General features: G+C 36.8%; 1 protein-coding gene across 1 annotated transcript in view; it reads left to right on the forward strand.

The window, feature by feature from the left end:
* The window catches only part of C7 (complement C7), an 80,856-nt gene that overhangs the window by 32,522 nt on the left and 31,833 nt on the right, over positions 1-16,501 (forward strand). Inside the window, exons 7-10 of the mRNA XM_025387451.1 lie at positions 4,176-4,346; positions 6,599-6,842; positions 8,851-8,961; positions 13,933-14,099. Of these exons, the coding sequence (XP_025243236.1) occupies positions 4,176-4,346; positions 6,599-6,842; positions 8,851-8,961; positions 13,933-14,099 (693 nt within the window). The remainder of the gene's footprint in view (positions 1-4,175; positions 4,347-6,598; positions 6,843-8,850; positions 8,962-13,932; positions 14,100-16,501) is intronic.

Raw genomic sequence — 16,501 nt, forward strand, 5'->3', positions numbered from 1 at the left:
TTTTTTTTTGAGAGGGAGTCTCACACACCCATTTCCCCAGGCTGGAGTGCAGTCATGTGATCTTGGCTCACTGCAACCTCTGCCTCTTGTGTTCAAGCGATTCTCATGCCTCAGCCTCGCAAGTAGCTGGGATTACAGGTGTGTATCACCATGCCTGGCTAATTTTTGTATTTTTAGTAGATACAGGGTTTCGTCATGTCAGTCAGTCTGATTTCGAACTCCTGTCCTCAAGTGATCCACCCATCTTGGCCTCCCAAAGTGCTGAGATTACAAGCGTGAGCCACTGACCCTGGCCCGAGGAGTGCTTTTGAATAACTGAATGAAGTTCAAACTGGCTGGATTACAGAGTGAAGTGTGAAGAGTTGTAAGAAATGAGGTTATAAGTGATCAGGAAAGTAAATAAAAAAGACTTTTTTTCTGGTTAGTTAAGGAGTTTGGATTAAAAAAGTCATTAGAGAGTTTAAGAAGGGTTGCTACTTATATGAACAGTGGAGAGTAGATTGGAAGGTGGCCAAATGGGGGAAAGAAACCTGGTTAGAAAACTGTTGTAATAATCCCTGAGGGACATAATAGCGGCCTGAGAAAACTTGGTGAGTTGCTGAATGCGGGTTATGATGGAGAATGAGCAGTCTGGGATATGAATGGCTTTCTGGGTTTCTGACTTGGACTAATGGCCAGACGAAAATACAACCCTCTGAGATGGGTAAAGAGTCATTTGCAGGGAGAAGACAAATTCAGTTTAGTTATCTAAAGTATGTCCAAGTGCTCAGGAGAAAGTGAGCTGGAAATATACATTTGGTGATTATTAGTATAGGAATGGTAATTGAAGGCACAGAGTAGAGAACACTGTTGCTCTTGGAATCAGCATAGAGGAGTAATAGAAACAGATGCGTAGAGGAGTCTTAGAAGGAACAGCCACAGAGAAAAAAAGAAAACTAGAAAGCCAACACAAGAGAGTATTTCCGATAGGAGAGAGTGGTCAACAGTGCCAAATATTGTTGAGAGAAGTGTTCACTGTCTGGTGAAATAAGGAAGGTGCCAGCAGCATTGTTGGAATTCAGACCATTGTAGGTGGAAGAGTGAATGGGAGGTGAAGAATTTAAGATAATTAATTATAGTCAACTCATTTAAAGTATTGAGATGGGAAAGTAGGAAAGTAGGAAAGAAGGACTATATAGTAACAGGTAAAGCCTTTCTTATTTTAGTTGGTTGTGTTAGAACATGTATAAGTTTTGACAAAAAGGAGCAAGTAGAGCAAGAAAAATGGAAGCTGTCGGAGAGGGAACGATCAATCCATGTAATCCACCCTTTGAAGAGGTCAGAGAGAATGCAATACAGAGAAGAGACAGAAAATTTAGCCCCAGACAAGGGGAGGGACACCTATGGAGAAAAAGAAGGAAAGAAAAGTTAATAAGTTTGTAGATTTGTTAGCCAGCAGTTTAAGGGGTCTCTGAAGATGGGAGTTTTTGTAAAGAAAGAGGTAAGATCATCTTCTGAGAGTGAAGGAAGTGGCTGTAGAATTGGAGAACTGAATTTTGAAAAATCTTCAAAATTTTGCAGAATATAAAAATAGGTAATATAAAAATAGAGAATGGGAGAAGGAGAGAACTGACTAGAGAAATAAAGTATTGTTGGATGGTATTGAGGATTCTACTGAAGTTGAAAAACACGAATGGATTTGTAGTGGCACCAATCTGTACAGTTGTGCGATTTTTTTTTTTTTTAGATGGAGTCTTGCTATGTCACCAGGCTGGAGTGCAGTGGCCCAATCTCGGCTCCCTGCAACCTCCCCTTCCTGGGTTCAAGCGATTCTCCTGCCTCAGCCTCCCGAGTAGCTGGGATTACAGGCATGTGCCACCATCACCAGCTAACTTTTGTATTTTTAGTAGAGATGGGGTTTCAACATGTTGGCCAGGATGGTCTTCATCTCCTGACCTTGTGATCTGCCCACCTCGCCCTCCCAAAGTGCCGGGATTACAGGCATGAGCCACCGCGCCCAGCCAGTTGTGCGATTTTCTGGAGTAGTGCTAAAATGCTTGACTTAGCAAGCCTGGGCTGGGTTTTTGCCAGGAAAACATGATAGCAGGTCATCTAGGCAAGGAAGTTAAATCCATTGGCAAGAGAATGGTTGAAGTCATGAGCCAAGACGCCTAAGCTGAAACAGGAAGGAAGTGAAAAAACTTAAAGTACCGAGAGCGAGAAAGGGGGAGAATAAGTGGAAGGACGTGTTTCTATAATGTTAAATAATAGATGTGGCAATAATAAAATGAGAGTTAAAAGAATAAGAGATGTTGGAATATAGGATGGTTGAATTTGGGATTTCAGAGGAAGAATCAGTCTTGGAGAATTCAGGATCTAAGCTGGAAGAAGGAGGGTATTAATTAAGGAAAATTTAATAAGACCACATCACTTTGAGAAAGATGATTCCTGCAGCGATGTGTAGGTAGATAGGAGTGAGAAGCTGCTGAACTAAAGAGAGGCTTATTTGTATTTGAATTGTGGCTATAAAGATAGGGGGAAATAGGCTAATTGGTTTTTTGTTTTTTGTTTTTTTGCATTGAAAGGGATATATTTAACTTCTCTTTCTCCAAAGAGATGATAAACTAATTTTTTAAGTCAATAATGTATATGTGTGTATGTGTATACATGTATATACGTATATATATACACACACACACATATATATATTCTCCCAGCCCAAGCTGAATTTTTGCATCTAACTTTTAAACAAACCAATTTCATAATGTAATGGAAATAATACTCTAATAAAAGATTTGTTTAAATCCATCTTCTTATCTTTTTAGCATGCATATCTAATACTCAATAGGGGGTAGTGATAACAGTCATATTATATTTTCTGGCATTTTGGTATATTTCTTTCTTGTATTTTTTGACTGGGCATATACTTGCATGATTGTAGTTAATAGCATTTTCACACTTATACCTGTTTTCTTATTTCATGTGACAACATGAATATTTTGCCTTCACAAGCATTATTTAGTATGACTGTGTAATATTGTCATTTTCTTTCCTTTTAGTTTTCAAAAAAGTATATCATTTCCATCAGTTCAATTTTCTCCGTCCTTATGCTTTGATCTCAAACACAGACGTATATATATATATGTATAAATAATTAAAACACAAATGCTTGTGGAAGGAGAGTTCCCAATTTAAATATTTATATAGAACAAACACAGTGAGAGGGAGTCTTTTTGCTTGTTTTGTTTTATTCCCACAGGGACTGACATTTTTAGCAAATTAGTTGTCTATAATTTTACCAAATCAAGAGATTTTTACATAAAGAGTCAAATTTATCCCTTGGAAAAAAATCAGACAATTTGTCAATACTAGAACCTGTAGTTACACCTAGTTACTGTCTAGTGGATTTGAGTGTTGTGTGTCTCTTTTAGACGGGGTGTGTGTTCACTTTTTCATCACCATGCTGTCCACTGGAGGTTTCCAACATTGATATTACTTGCCAGGGATGTGGGCATTTCATTTTGACACTTGATCTGGAGTAAAATAAAGGATAAATGAATGATGTCTCTTCAATAAAAGCTGAAGCTGTCACTTCCCATTTAGCTACATGTGACTAACCTATTGTCTACTTTAAAATTCTTTTGGGGTGGCCCTTTCTTCTATCTAGCAAAGAAAAAAAATGCAATTTTAGCATTTATCCAAGTGAAATAGAATTAGAAAATTAAATCCACTACAGATCACACACAACATTCCAAAACAAAGTCCAAAAGAGCTAATTGTTTCATATCACCTATTTGCATCTCTGTTCCCCTTTATTAGATGAAAAATCAAGAACCAAATTCTTTCTAGTTCTCTGTCAGTGTAACTTTTGTTAATTTGCTCATTTCTGGGCCAAATGTTGACATTAAAGGAACACAGAAGTTGTTTGTACCTAAACGTGTTTTGTGAATCACTTGGGATTGCCATTGTTGGTACCATGTCTCCTGCTTAATAAAAAATAATCATGGAATGAACTCTTTCCTTATAATCATACAGGTCTAGTCTTAATGAGAGTCACAGTTGCTTTCTGCCAATGAAGAGCTTTTCTCTTTGGTAAGATTGCATGAAGAAAGTATCCATGATAAAGCATACAAAAGTATCTTGGGTATTTTCAAGCCTTAATTTAGTCATAGCAAAATTTTTCATTTTCTTTGTAGGTGAAAATAAATAATGACTTTAATTATGAATTTTACAATAGTACTTGGTCTTATGTAAAACATACGTCGACAGAACATACATCATCTAGTCGGAAGCGCTCCTTTTTCAGATCTTCATCATCATCTTCACACAGTTATTCTTCACAGACCAATGAAATCCATAAACGAAAGGTTAGTATAAAATGTCAACTAACTTTTCCGTGTTCCCCTGTTCTTAAGTATTGCTTACATTAATAAACTTGTATTTATCAAAAGGATCAGCTTTCATATTAAAATTAGTAATAGTAATAGCATTTCCTTTAAGAGACAATGTAGTATCTGTCTCTAAAAGTACAATATTGTCTCATTAAATCTCTTTGATAATATATTTATTTGTACTGGCCAGGCTCAGTGGCTCACGCCTATAATCCCAGCACTTTGGGAGGCCAAGGTGAGTAGATTGCTTGAGCTTGAGCTCAGGAATTTGGGACCAGCCTGGCAACATAGCAAGACCCTGTCTCTATAAAAATACAAAAATTAGCTGAGCATGGTGGTGCACGACTGTAGTCCCAGCTACTCAGGAGGCTGAGGTGGAAGGATCACTTGAGCCTTGGAGGGAGAGGATGCAGTGAGCCAATATCACGTCACTGCACTTCAGCCTGGGCAACAGAGTGAGACCCTGTCTCAAAAAAAATACACACATATATATATGTATATTTATGGTTTTAAACTTCTCATTAAAAGTATTTGTTTTTATTTGAAGATGTTTACAAAGCCCTTATTACCTTGAAATCTTCTATTTTAAATGATCTTAAATTTCTTAAATTTGTGATTACTGGTAATACTATTTTAAGGGTCATATACAATTTTAAAAATATAATTAATGCTTATATATACTTCTTAAATGCAAATGCTAGAGTCTTTTTAGAAGGTGCATGAAGATAAAAGAGTTTAAAAACACTTTACTAAAGATAAAAGACTTTAAAAATAGTTTATTACTTTTGAGATACCAACATTTTTATCTAAGAAAGTTAAAAGACTTATTTTTAAATACTTCATTGTTTTGAAATACCAAAACTTTCCTCTTGAGAAACCTGAATAGTAGAGATGGACTGTACTAATTGATATACAGTTATGGCTGAATAACTTTTTAGGCTGATCATTATTCACAATCTGAACATTTCATCTCATTCTTAAAGTTAGTAATTTGAATAATAAATCACTTAGGAAAATATAAGGTATATTGGTTTTATTCGTTTTATGACTAAGAAGCTGACTATGGAACTATGAGTTGTAAAAACATTTACTGTCTCCACATTACATTGTTTACACAGTGGGGATTTGGCAAAAGTAGATCTGTGATCTGTCTTGGATGTAATGAAAAGATGCTTAGGAAGTGTTTAAAAGACCTCATTATAAAGTAGCTTAACCTGCAAATACGCTAGCATGGGAGATAAATGATACCTACAAGTCATTGTCAAAATGTGGACCATAGGGACACATTATTTTATATACTTATATTTATCAGTTGATGGATTCATTCTCCTTTTCTAGTTGAAGATGGCATAGCAACTTGGTCTTGGGATTTTGGAGGTTATATAGGAAATTACCATATAATTTCTTCACCTGTAATATCAGACTTTGGGAGGCTGAGGCAAGCAGATCACTTGAGGTCAGGAGTTCAAGACCAGCCTGGCCAACATGATGAAACCCTACCTCTACTAAAAATACAAAAATTATTTGGGCATAGTGACGCACACTTGTAATTCCAGTTACTCGAGTGGCTGAGGCAGGACAAAGCTGAATTCTCCTGAATTAATTCTGAACCCTGAATTAATGTTTTGTTGATTTCATATTGAGAGAAGGGTCCTCACTATCTGTCCAGATGTAGGAGGGGATGGTGGTGGCTTACCAGGGTGTTACTCCGATTTTTCTTTCTTTTTTCTTTTTTTTTTTTTTGATATGGAGTCTCACTCTGTTACCCAGGCTGGAGTGCAGTGGTGTGATCATGGCTCACTGCAATCACTGCCTCCTGGGTTCAAGCGATTTTTCTACCTTAGCCACTTGAGTAGCTGGGATTACAAGCATACACCACCATGGCATGATAGTTTTTGTATTATTAGTAGAGACAGGGTTTCATCACGTTGACCAGGCTGGTCTCAAGTGCTCTGCCTGCCTCAGCCCAACAAAGTGCTGAGATTATAGGAGTGAGCCACCTTGCCTGGCCATTACTCAGATATTATTAGTATTTGAGACTCCAAGTATTCCTGATTGCATCCAGTAAGTGGGTCCATAGGAGTGCTCATCATGCATCAAAAATAAAAAATTCATGTAGTCTGGGTTGATTGGAGGTGAAAGTTGATGAAGATATAGAACAGAGAACTATTTCCATTGCCTTTTTATCTTCCACCTAAAACTCCTTGTACTCTTTCTTCTTTCCATAGAGTTATCAATTGTTGGTTGTTGAGAACACAGTTGAAGTGGCTCAGTTCATTAATAACAATCCAGAATTTTTACAACTTGCTGAGCCATTCTGGAAGGAGCTTTCCCACCTCCCCTCTCTGTATGACTACAGTGCCTACCGAAGATTAATCGACCAGTATGGGACACATTTTCTGCAATCTGGGTCATTAGGAGGAGAATACAGAGTTCTATTTTATGTGGACTCAGAAAAATTAAAACAAAATGGTATAGTATTAAAAAATTTGTTGTCTAAAAGCATTTCTGGGATTTTAATGAGGAAATAACATGTAGTTAATGTAACTTTTGAGCTTTAAAATTTGACAAATAAAGATTTAAATTGCAAAGGAATCCAAAATTGCAAGAAAGTATTCTTCTCTACTTAAAATCTTATATGGTTTAAGAAAAGCCTGTATACTCTTTTGTATAGTACCTTGGAGCTAAATTGTTATCATTATTGGCTATTTCTAGAGGGTACTGGCTGGGTTTTTAGAATGCTTTTTAAACTTTCCACTTTCTCAGACTAAACAGTATTTCTCAAGAAAAATTAAATGAGGAATTTAGTAATGTTTCAGAAATCAAAATGTTTAAATAAGTATTTCATTTACCTTTGTTTTTTACCACTCACATTCTTTTAAAAAAAATCTGCTTTGAGTATCATAAGCTTGTTTACTACTTAATACTTGTAACAATAGCTTAAATTGATGGGTTACCTTCCTCATGACAAGTGAGTTACATATGTTAGTAATAATCCTTAGTACTACCCAATGAGATGGGCATTATAATCTCTGTCCCACAGATTGAGAAATAGAGATTCAATGCTATTATGAGATTTATCCAAGGTCACTAAGATTGCAAGGAGGGTATTTAAGGCTGGGTCTAACTGGCCTCAAAGTCAGTTTAGCTTATTCCTTATGCTATGTCATTGCTAAAATTGCCTGATTTTGGTTAGAATCAGGACATGCCCCTGAATTAATGCTTTGTTGATTTCATATTGAGAGAAGGTTCCTCACTCTCTGTCTAGATGTGGGAAGGGATGGTGGTGGCTTAACGTCCACTCCTCCAAGTCAAACCTTTTTTTCCCTAACTTTGTCTTTTAGCTGATGCTCACATTTCCGTCTCTATTCCAAATCCCTTCTTCAAGATCTTTCTCTTCAGAAAAGATTCTGTTACAACCTTGGAGAAGAATAAGATCTCTTACATAAGATTCAGAAGAAGTCTTAATAGCTTTTTAAATGGGTAAACTATAATATTTTTTCGTTTCCATTGAGCTGTTTTTTTGTAGGTCTCTACCACATAAAATTTCACTAGAATTTGATCTTTTCAAATCTTATAGGTTGGAAATAAGTGCACAAGTACAGGTTTTTGTAGCAAAGAGGAAGGACACTATTTCTTGGAGAATCAATCCAGCAAGTAGCTCAATCTAAATTCAGTTTTACTTCTTTTTATTGCACTTAAAAGAAATGGAGGGGATTAAAAAAAAAAAACATTCCAAGCTGCTAAAATTTTATTTTTCAGTAAAAATTTTTCTCTTGAGCAGTTTATGTTTTTCCTAAAATTTTAATTTAAATATAACCATAACTTCTGGGATACAATGATGCCCCAAATAGTTGTTCTTTAAGAAACATTAAGGTTATTGTAATATAGTTAGTAAAATGAGAAAATACATTTGCACATTTTATTATTTTCTATCCTGGTTTTAAAAAATGCTTTGGCAAAACTCTACTTGATAATGAGTAGAAATGATCACATTCTGAGGTTATAAGTAATGGAAAGGAGTTGTTGGAAGTCACAGATGTTAAAGAGGGAGAGACTGAACTTGAGTTTTAGGAGTTAATTCCTGTGGAAACAGAAGCCAACTTTGGGAGCTTTAAGTAGATTTGCTGGAAGAAGCTTTCATGCTGCTACTTTTATCGATTTATTTTATGCCTAAGAAGCTGACTGTAAATGGGTGAAAGATGTCACTCTTTGGGGTCTTCAATTTCTACTCCCTGCACCTTTTTATGTAGAAATCCCTCCTGCCTCGCCTCTGAAGCTTATAGAAGGAAAATAACAAAAGTCAAATACCATTTTTTCTGATCTGACTCTTCTAGAGCGCTTGAAAATGTTCATATCATGCGACTCTTGATTAGATGGCATTAGTAGCAGGGAACAACCTCTTATCCCTACTCTCATATCTGAAGATCTTCAAGGAATGCAGAAATTAAACATGTCTCTTTTACATTTTTTCCCCTAGATTTTGGTTCAGTAGAAGAAAAGAAATGTAAATCCTCAGGTTGGAGCTTTGTCATTAAGTTTTCAAGTCATGGATGCAAGGAACTGGAAAAGGCTTTAAAAGCTTCTTCAGGTAAATGAAAAAAGAGCAATTTGCATTGCAAACTTAACTTCTTTTTTTTAAAACTTTTAAGTTCAGGGGTAACTGTGAAGTTATGTAGGTAAACTTGTGTCATGGGGCTTTGTTGTACAGATTATTTTGTTACTCAGGTATTAAGCCTAGTACCCACTTTTTTTTCCTGATCTTCTCCCTCCTCCCACTCTGCAGTCTCCAAAAGGCCCCAGTGTGTGTTGTTCACCTGTCTATTTTCATGTATTCTCATCATTTAGCTCCTGCATATATGTGAAGACATGCAATGTTTAGTTTTCTTTTCTTGCTTTAGTTCACTAAGAATAATGGCTTCCAGCTCCATCCATGTCCCTGCAAAGGACATGATCTTATTCTTTATTTATGGCTCCATAGTATTCTATGATGTATATGCACCACATTTTCTATATCCAGTCTATCATTGATGGGCATTTAGATTGATTCCATGTCTTCGCTATTATGAATAATTACAAGCTTAACCTCTACTCCGGTCTTCTATTGTTAATTCGGCTTTTGAGGCTTTATCAGGTGTTCTACTTTGTGTTTTAAAAAAATCTATTTGGCAATTTTTGCCTCTGCTTTCTCTTTCATATGTCATGGTAGTGAGACATCACACAGGTTAAGAAGTTCACCAGGTTATCTCCTCTGTATTATAAATATGTTATCAGTGTGCAGCACTTTTCTCCCTTATGATGATTGGCAAACAAGCCTAGACAAGTGACATTATCAAGAGACGGTTCAGTTTCACTTGCTGACATGGCTACTCCGTGGAGGTCAGGTTTTTGGTGTATGCTGGTTGGCAGTGGAGACGAAGGAAAGGTGGTATGCTAGTCTTTGGGTGATTGAAGAGGGACTGAAAGGGTAAACTGATCTATACTGTGAAGGTACCATGTTAAGGAGTTTGGATTTCATTCTGATGGCTATCGGGTTCCATTAAAAGATTTAATACATGGAGTGATGAGATAAAAGATTACCTAAGTAAAGTTGTAGAGAATAAAGAACAGTGGAGAAAGAAACATTTGGCAGGATGGAAAAACAAGAGATGGAAAGTAAAGGAGGAGTGAGGTCAACTGAGTGAAGATAAGGACCGAAAAATGTTCACTGGATTTGGTGATTAACACTTAGTTGCTGCTTTTGAGAAGTGTCTGTTCATGTCTTTTGTCCATTTTTAATGGGGTTATTTATTTTTTACTTGTTAAGTTGTTTAAGTTCCTTATAGATTCTGAATATTAGACTTTTATCAGAAGCATAGTTTGCAAATATTTTTTCCAATTTTGTAGGTTGTCTGTTACACATTGATAGTTTCTTTTGCTGTGCAGAAGCAGAAACAGGAAACCGAATACTGCATGTTCTTACTTTTAAGTGGGAGTTAAACACTGGATGCTTATGGACATAAACATGGCAACAATTGTCACTGGGGACTGCTAGACAAGAGAGGGAGAGAGGAATCAAGGGTTGAAAAACTAACTGTTGGGTACTTACGCTCACTACCTGGGTGTTGGGATCAATCGTACTCCAAAGCTCAGTATCACATAATCCACCCAGGTAACAAACCTGAACATGTACCCCATGAATCTAGAATAAAGGTTGAAAAGAAAGTTACTTTTAAAGGAAGAGATTCCGTAGTATAGTAGCGATGGAGGTGAGACTGCATTTCATTGTGTGAGGCCATAGATTGAGCAGTATCAGAGCTTAAATCCTCTTGGGGTAATGGCAAAGGTGGACACTGATCCATGTGTCATAGTTCTCGGTGAAGAAGCAGGGATTCTTGGGATATTGGTAGATGAGTGCAAGAAGGAGGACGATGAGTAGTAAAACCAGGTTTATGTACTCATTCACTTACTTCATTCATCAACTATTTATGGAGTCTGTGGTATGTGTCAGGAATTGTTTTAGACACTCAAGATATAGCCGTGAATATGCCAGAGAAAGTGCTTGTCTTCATGGAGTTGACATGTCAGAGGAGGAAAAGGTTTTGAATGAAGTGGAAAAAGAAGGATCTGAACATGGAAATGGAAGTGAGAGCTTTGAGAAGATGTTGACATCAGTCCTCAGCTGGGCTGGCAGTTGGAAGCCGCTTACCAATTTTATTTTATTTCACATTTAACAAACACAGGGCACCTACTATGTGCCAGCACAATTTTAAGCGATTTACAAAAATTAACCAGTGTACTCCTCCTACCTATGTGTTAAGTATTATTCATATTCACATTTTACAGACAGGGACACTGAGGCCCAGAAATGTTGTCCAAGATTATAGTTCATAAGAAATAGATATGAAATGCAAATGCATAAAATCTGGCTTAACAGTCTGGGGTCTTGACTGTTGCACTGGGCTGCCTTTTCTAGGGGAAAAGAGTTAGCTGGAACAGAGATCTCACTGGGGTATGGAAAGGGAGGCTAAAGCCTTAAAAAAACAACGTAATGGTAGAATCTGTAATTCTTAAATAGGTGTGCTGGCTAAGGCAGTGATTCTCAAACTTTAGTATGCATGACGATTACCTGGGGGATTCTCTTAAAATGCTGATTCCCAAGGTTGTTCATTCTCTCAGATATTCTCCTGTAGGTCTTGGTGTGGGCTAAGAAATCCGCAGTTCCCTCAGATGATTGTCATTCAGTAATACAGGGATGGGACTTTGTGACTCACTGCATTAAAAAGGGTAACTATGTATATATTTAAAACACAGCTAAGAATGAAGATGAGGAAGCATCAGGTAATTTGTTAAAACTATGAAGATTTACAGGCACAGAAAGTCAAATATTGCATGTTCTTATACGTGAAAGCTAAAAAAATTGATCTTATGGAGATAGAGTAGAACGATAATTATCAGAAGTTGGGGAGGAGGAGGGGTCAATGAAGAGAGGTTGCTTAATGGGTATAAACCTGTAGTTAGGTACAAGGAATAAATTTGGCCAGGTGCCACCTGCAATCCCAGCACTTTGGCAGGCTGAGGCGGGTGGATCATGAGGTCAAGAGATCGAGACCATCCTGGCCAACAAGGTGAAACCCCGTCTCTACTATAAATACAAAAAATTAGCTGGGTGTGGTAGCGCATGCCTATAGTCCCAGCTACTTGGGAGGCTGAGGCAGGAGGATTGCTTGAACCTGAGAGGCGGAGGTTGCAGTGATCTGAGATAGTGCCACTGCACTCCAGCCTGGCGACAGAGCAAGACTCTGTCTCAAAAAAAAAAAAAAAAAAAAAAAAAGGAAATAAATTCTAGTGTTTGACAGCACAGTCAGGTGGCTATAGTTAACGATAATTTACTGTGTATTTTAAAATAGCTAGAAGACAAGATTTGAAATGCTCTCAACACAAACAAATGATAAGGTGATGGATATCCTAAATATACTGATTTGATCATTACACATTCTATGCATGTATCAAAATATCACATGCGCCCCATAAATATGTACCATTATTATGTATAAATAAAAAATAAAAAAGCAAAAGAAAAACAAAACCAAACACTGTCAGGCTTTAATGATTTCTGACTATGAGTACAATATGATCATTTTATGAAATTGCAAAATTTGGACAATTACAAGGAAACGAAAACCACTCAAAATCTGATCTACCAGATTGGAAATTTCTTGTCATGACCATTACAAATGGAGATAAAGTATTTCTAAATTTATGAGGCACATAAATGGGAAAAAAGCTTCCATTAGCATTTCACACTTTTCAGAACACTTTTCATGTGTTAAGTAATAGATTCCTGTTAATTAACAGCTTATTTTACTCATTGTTAGTATACCAGATGCAATAAACTGTTTTCCTTCTGATATTTTATTATGAAAATTTTAAAACATATAGACAAGAATGTTGTAATAAATACCCATATACCCATTTCCTATATACAATTAGCATTTTGTAATTTTACTACATACATGTACATATATTATTTATAATATTGACTGATTATTTGAAATATATATTATGTGTTTAAAGTGTTTATAATATTTGCTGAACTATTGGGAAGTAAGTTTCAGATATCATAACACTTCATCACTAAATATATGCATGTATCATCTAAGAAGAACATTCTCTTGCATAATGTGATGCTCATACTAAAAATATAAAGAGTACAAACAATAATTCCCTAATATCATCTACTCTCAGGCAAGAGCTGTTTTTCTTTTTAAAAAAATATACCTTAGTTTTGGCTGGGCGCAGTGGCTCACGCCTGTAATCCCAACACTTTGGGAGGCCGAGGCAGTCAGATGACTTGAGGCCAGGAGTTTGAGACCAGCCTGGCCAACCTGGTGAAACCCCATCTTTACTAAAAATACAAAAATTAGCCAGGTGTGGTGGCTTACACCTATAGTCCTAGCTACTCAGGAGGCTGAGGCAGGAGAATTGCTTGAACCCGGGGGGCAGAGGTTGCAATGAGCATGCCACTGCACTCCAGCCTGGGCTACAGAGTGAGACTCTGTCTCAAAAAAAAAAATATATATATATATAAATAAAAAGAAAACCACCAAAAATAAAATAAATATACCTTAGTTTTTAGAGCAGTTTTAGGTTCACAGCACAATTGAGTGCAAAGTACAGAGAGTTCCTGTATGTCCTCTGCTCCCACACAGGCAAAGCCTTCCCCACTGTCAACATCTCCCATCAGAGTGGAACATTTGTTACAGTGGATGAACCTACATTGACACATTGTCATCCAAAGTCCATAGTTTACATTAGGGTTCATTCTTGGTGTTAAGCATTTAATGACTTTTGACAAATGTATAATGACATGTGCCCACCATTGTAGTATTATACAGAACAGTGTCACTGCCCTAAATATCCTTTGTGCTCTGCCTATTCATCCCTCCCTTCTTCCTGGCCACAATTTGTCTTTTGACTGTTTCCATAGTTTGGCTTTTTCCAGGATGTCATACAGTTTGATAGATTTTTTTTTTTAATACTTGATAGACTTTTCACTTTTCATTTGCTTTCTTCTGTATAGGAACCCAAAACAATGTGTTGCGAGGAGACCCGTTCATCAGAGGGGGAGGTGCAGGCTTCATATCTGGCCTTAGTTACCTAGAGCTGGACAATCCTGCTGGAAACAAAAGGCGATATTCTGCCTGGGCAGAATCTGTGACCGATCTTCCTGAAGTCATAAAACAAAAGGTATATCATGCTTTGTTTAAAGCAATAGGAAGCAGTCATGTTTATTTGCATGAGGAAAATGAAGGTGGTTAAATCAAGATGGTTAAACAGACATGGCTGTAATTAGCATTTTCTGTATCCCAATTATATTTTGTAGAGTAAAATGAATGAACACATAATAATAAGAAACAGAAGGTGTGTTATTCAATTTTAGTAGCAAATGTTAAATGTCTTGAAACTTCCAAGAGAAATTAATGACAAAATTTGCGTTTTTAACTTTTGATCTAAGTTTATGTTTTCCTTGGTCCCGAATTCAGAGGAGTTATAGATTCTTGCAAGGGGAAGGCATGTAAGTTTGCCTTCTGTTATGTTCCTATCACCTTTCTTTGTGTGGCCATGGCTTGTGGGCTCCTGAAGTCATACAAATTAGGATAGTAACAAGTTGGCTGGCAGAATTTTAAGATGTTTTATTGTTATCATCAGTTCTTTTATATTGCAACATACGTGTTTCCAAAAATCATTGAGCTATGCAAAATTGCACAATAAAGGGCTTATAGAAAAAAAATCAGGTTAGAGACACAGCACTGAAATTTATCATCTGTGACACTCATATGAAAAAGATAGGTGCCAATAAAAATAGTTGCCTGGTTTTATACATGTTAAATTATTAAAAATGTATCTATACTACAATAAGTGTGGTGCATTACTTAGAAAAAGACCTGAAGCTTTCTGGGTGCTGGAAGGGTTACGGCTTGTGAGTTACCGTGAAGTGGTAGAAGAACAGCAGTCAGAAACCCGACAGACGTTTGTAACAGCAGATGTGAACAGGTATAGTTTATAATGCAGGGAATGAACTGACACAGATGTTGAGGGGTGTGTGAGTGAGTGTCTGTGTGTGTCCATGCACATGAGTACGCATGAGTTTTGTGTATTCCTATGTGGCTTGTTTCAGCTGTGTGAAGCATTTTGTGTTCACCCTGTGTTTCATGTGGATATAGTTGTACATAAGAAAACCCCAAATCTGTGCTATGCTCAGAATTTTCACAGTATATCAATCTCAATGGAAAAAATTCACCTTATCAAAACAAACATTATAGCAGAACCGATTCTATGATCTATTCCCTGCATGAAAGTCAATGTCCCAGGCAAAGCCTGATTTTCAGAGATATATTTTATAAACTCAAAAATTGCAATAGGTCCTCAAGTACTCTCCTAACCCCCATACAGTACCCATTGGCTTCCAAATACGGGTGAGGGAGGGAGGATGAATTTTTCCTAGAAAGTCTTATCTTAAAGGACCATCTGTTAATATTCGAAATGGCCTATATTCATTGTCAGCATCCCATACAAATCTTTAGAAACTCTTGATTAGATTGAATTATTGATTAGAGAAAGACACATGTTCTTTAACAGTGTCTACGTACTTTTCCACATAGGACTATAAATTTTCATATTTATGCTAACTTTTTAGCAGGGCAAAAAAGGAACAGAGAAAGAAAAGGCACTATGCAGGTACAGGTATATGACTATGCAAAGCCATTGTGTTCGGAAGAGCTTGGGCTCTTAGGAACCAATGGTGCCTATCTCTTCCCAGTCCAGGCATCATGGTGGTAGCCTGAAATTGACTATGGTGAGAGTAGCTACACTGCAGAAACTGGTAAATGCTACAAAGCAAAGACGTTTTTGTTCCTGGGAGAGCAGACTGTTAAAGTTGAGTTAGTACATCTGTGATTTCACAGTTGCTTTTCTTCTGAAATAGCCAACGCAGAGTAATAATGTTTACCTGTTTTAAATTTCTCCTTGAGGAAAGAATCCATGATTTCCACTAAGAGATATGTTAAATCTCTCAGTCAGGAAATTTAATTCTAAATTTAATTTCACTTGCTTCTTTGCTGTAATTTAAGTACATTTCCTTTTCTTCTGTCTTCAGTAGGGGTGGTAATGTATTATTATCTTCAAAATAATCTTCCATTAACTAGAAAATGAATGACCTTATTTTATTTTATTTTATTTTATTTGAGACGGAGTTTCACTCCTGTTGCTCAGGCTGGAGTGCAATGGCACAATCCTGGCTCACCGCAAACTCTGCCTCCCAGGTTCAAGTGATTATCCTGCCTCAGCCTCCTGAGTAGCTGGGATTACAGGCATGAGCCACCACACCTGGCTAATTTTGTATTTTTAGTAGAGATAGGGTTTCTCCATGTTGGTCAGGCTGGTCTCGAACTCCTGACCTCAGGTGATCCCCCCTGCCTCAGCCTCCCAAAGTGCAGGGATTACAGGTGTGAGTCATAGCGTCTGGCCTGATTTTTTTTGTTTTTGTTTTCGTTTTTTTTTTTTAATCTTATGCATGCACAAAAGATACATAAAAAATTCTTCCCCCATCTGGCCCTAATTTTCCTTAAGTTTGTCTTGATTTTGTTGCA

The sequence above is a fragment of the Theropithecus gelada genome, chromosome 6 (assembly GCF_003255815.1).
Source record: "Theropithecus gelada isolate Dixy chromosome 6, Tgel_1.0, whole genome shotgun sequence".
Lineage (NCBI taxonomy): Eukaryota > Metazoa > Chordata > Mammalia > Primates > Cercopithecidae > Theropithecus > Theropithecus gelada.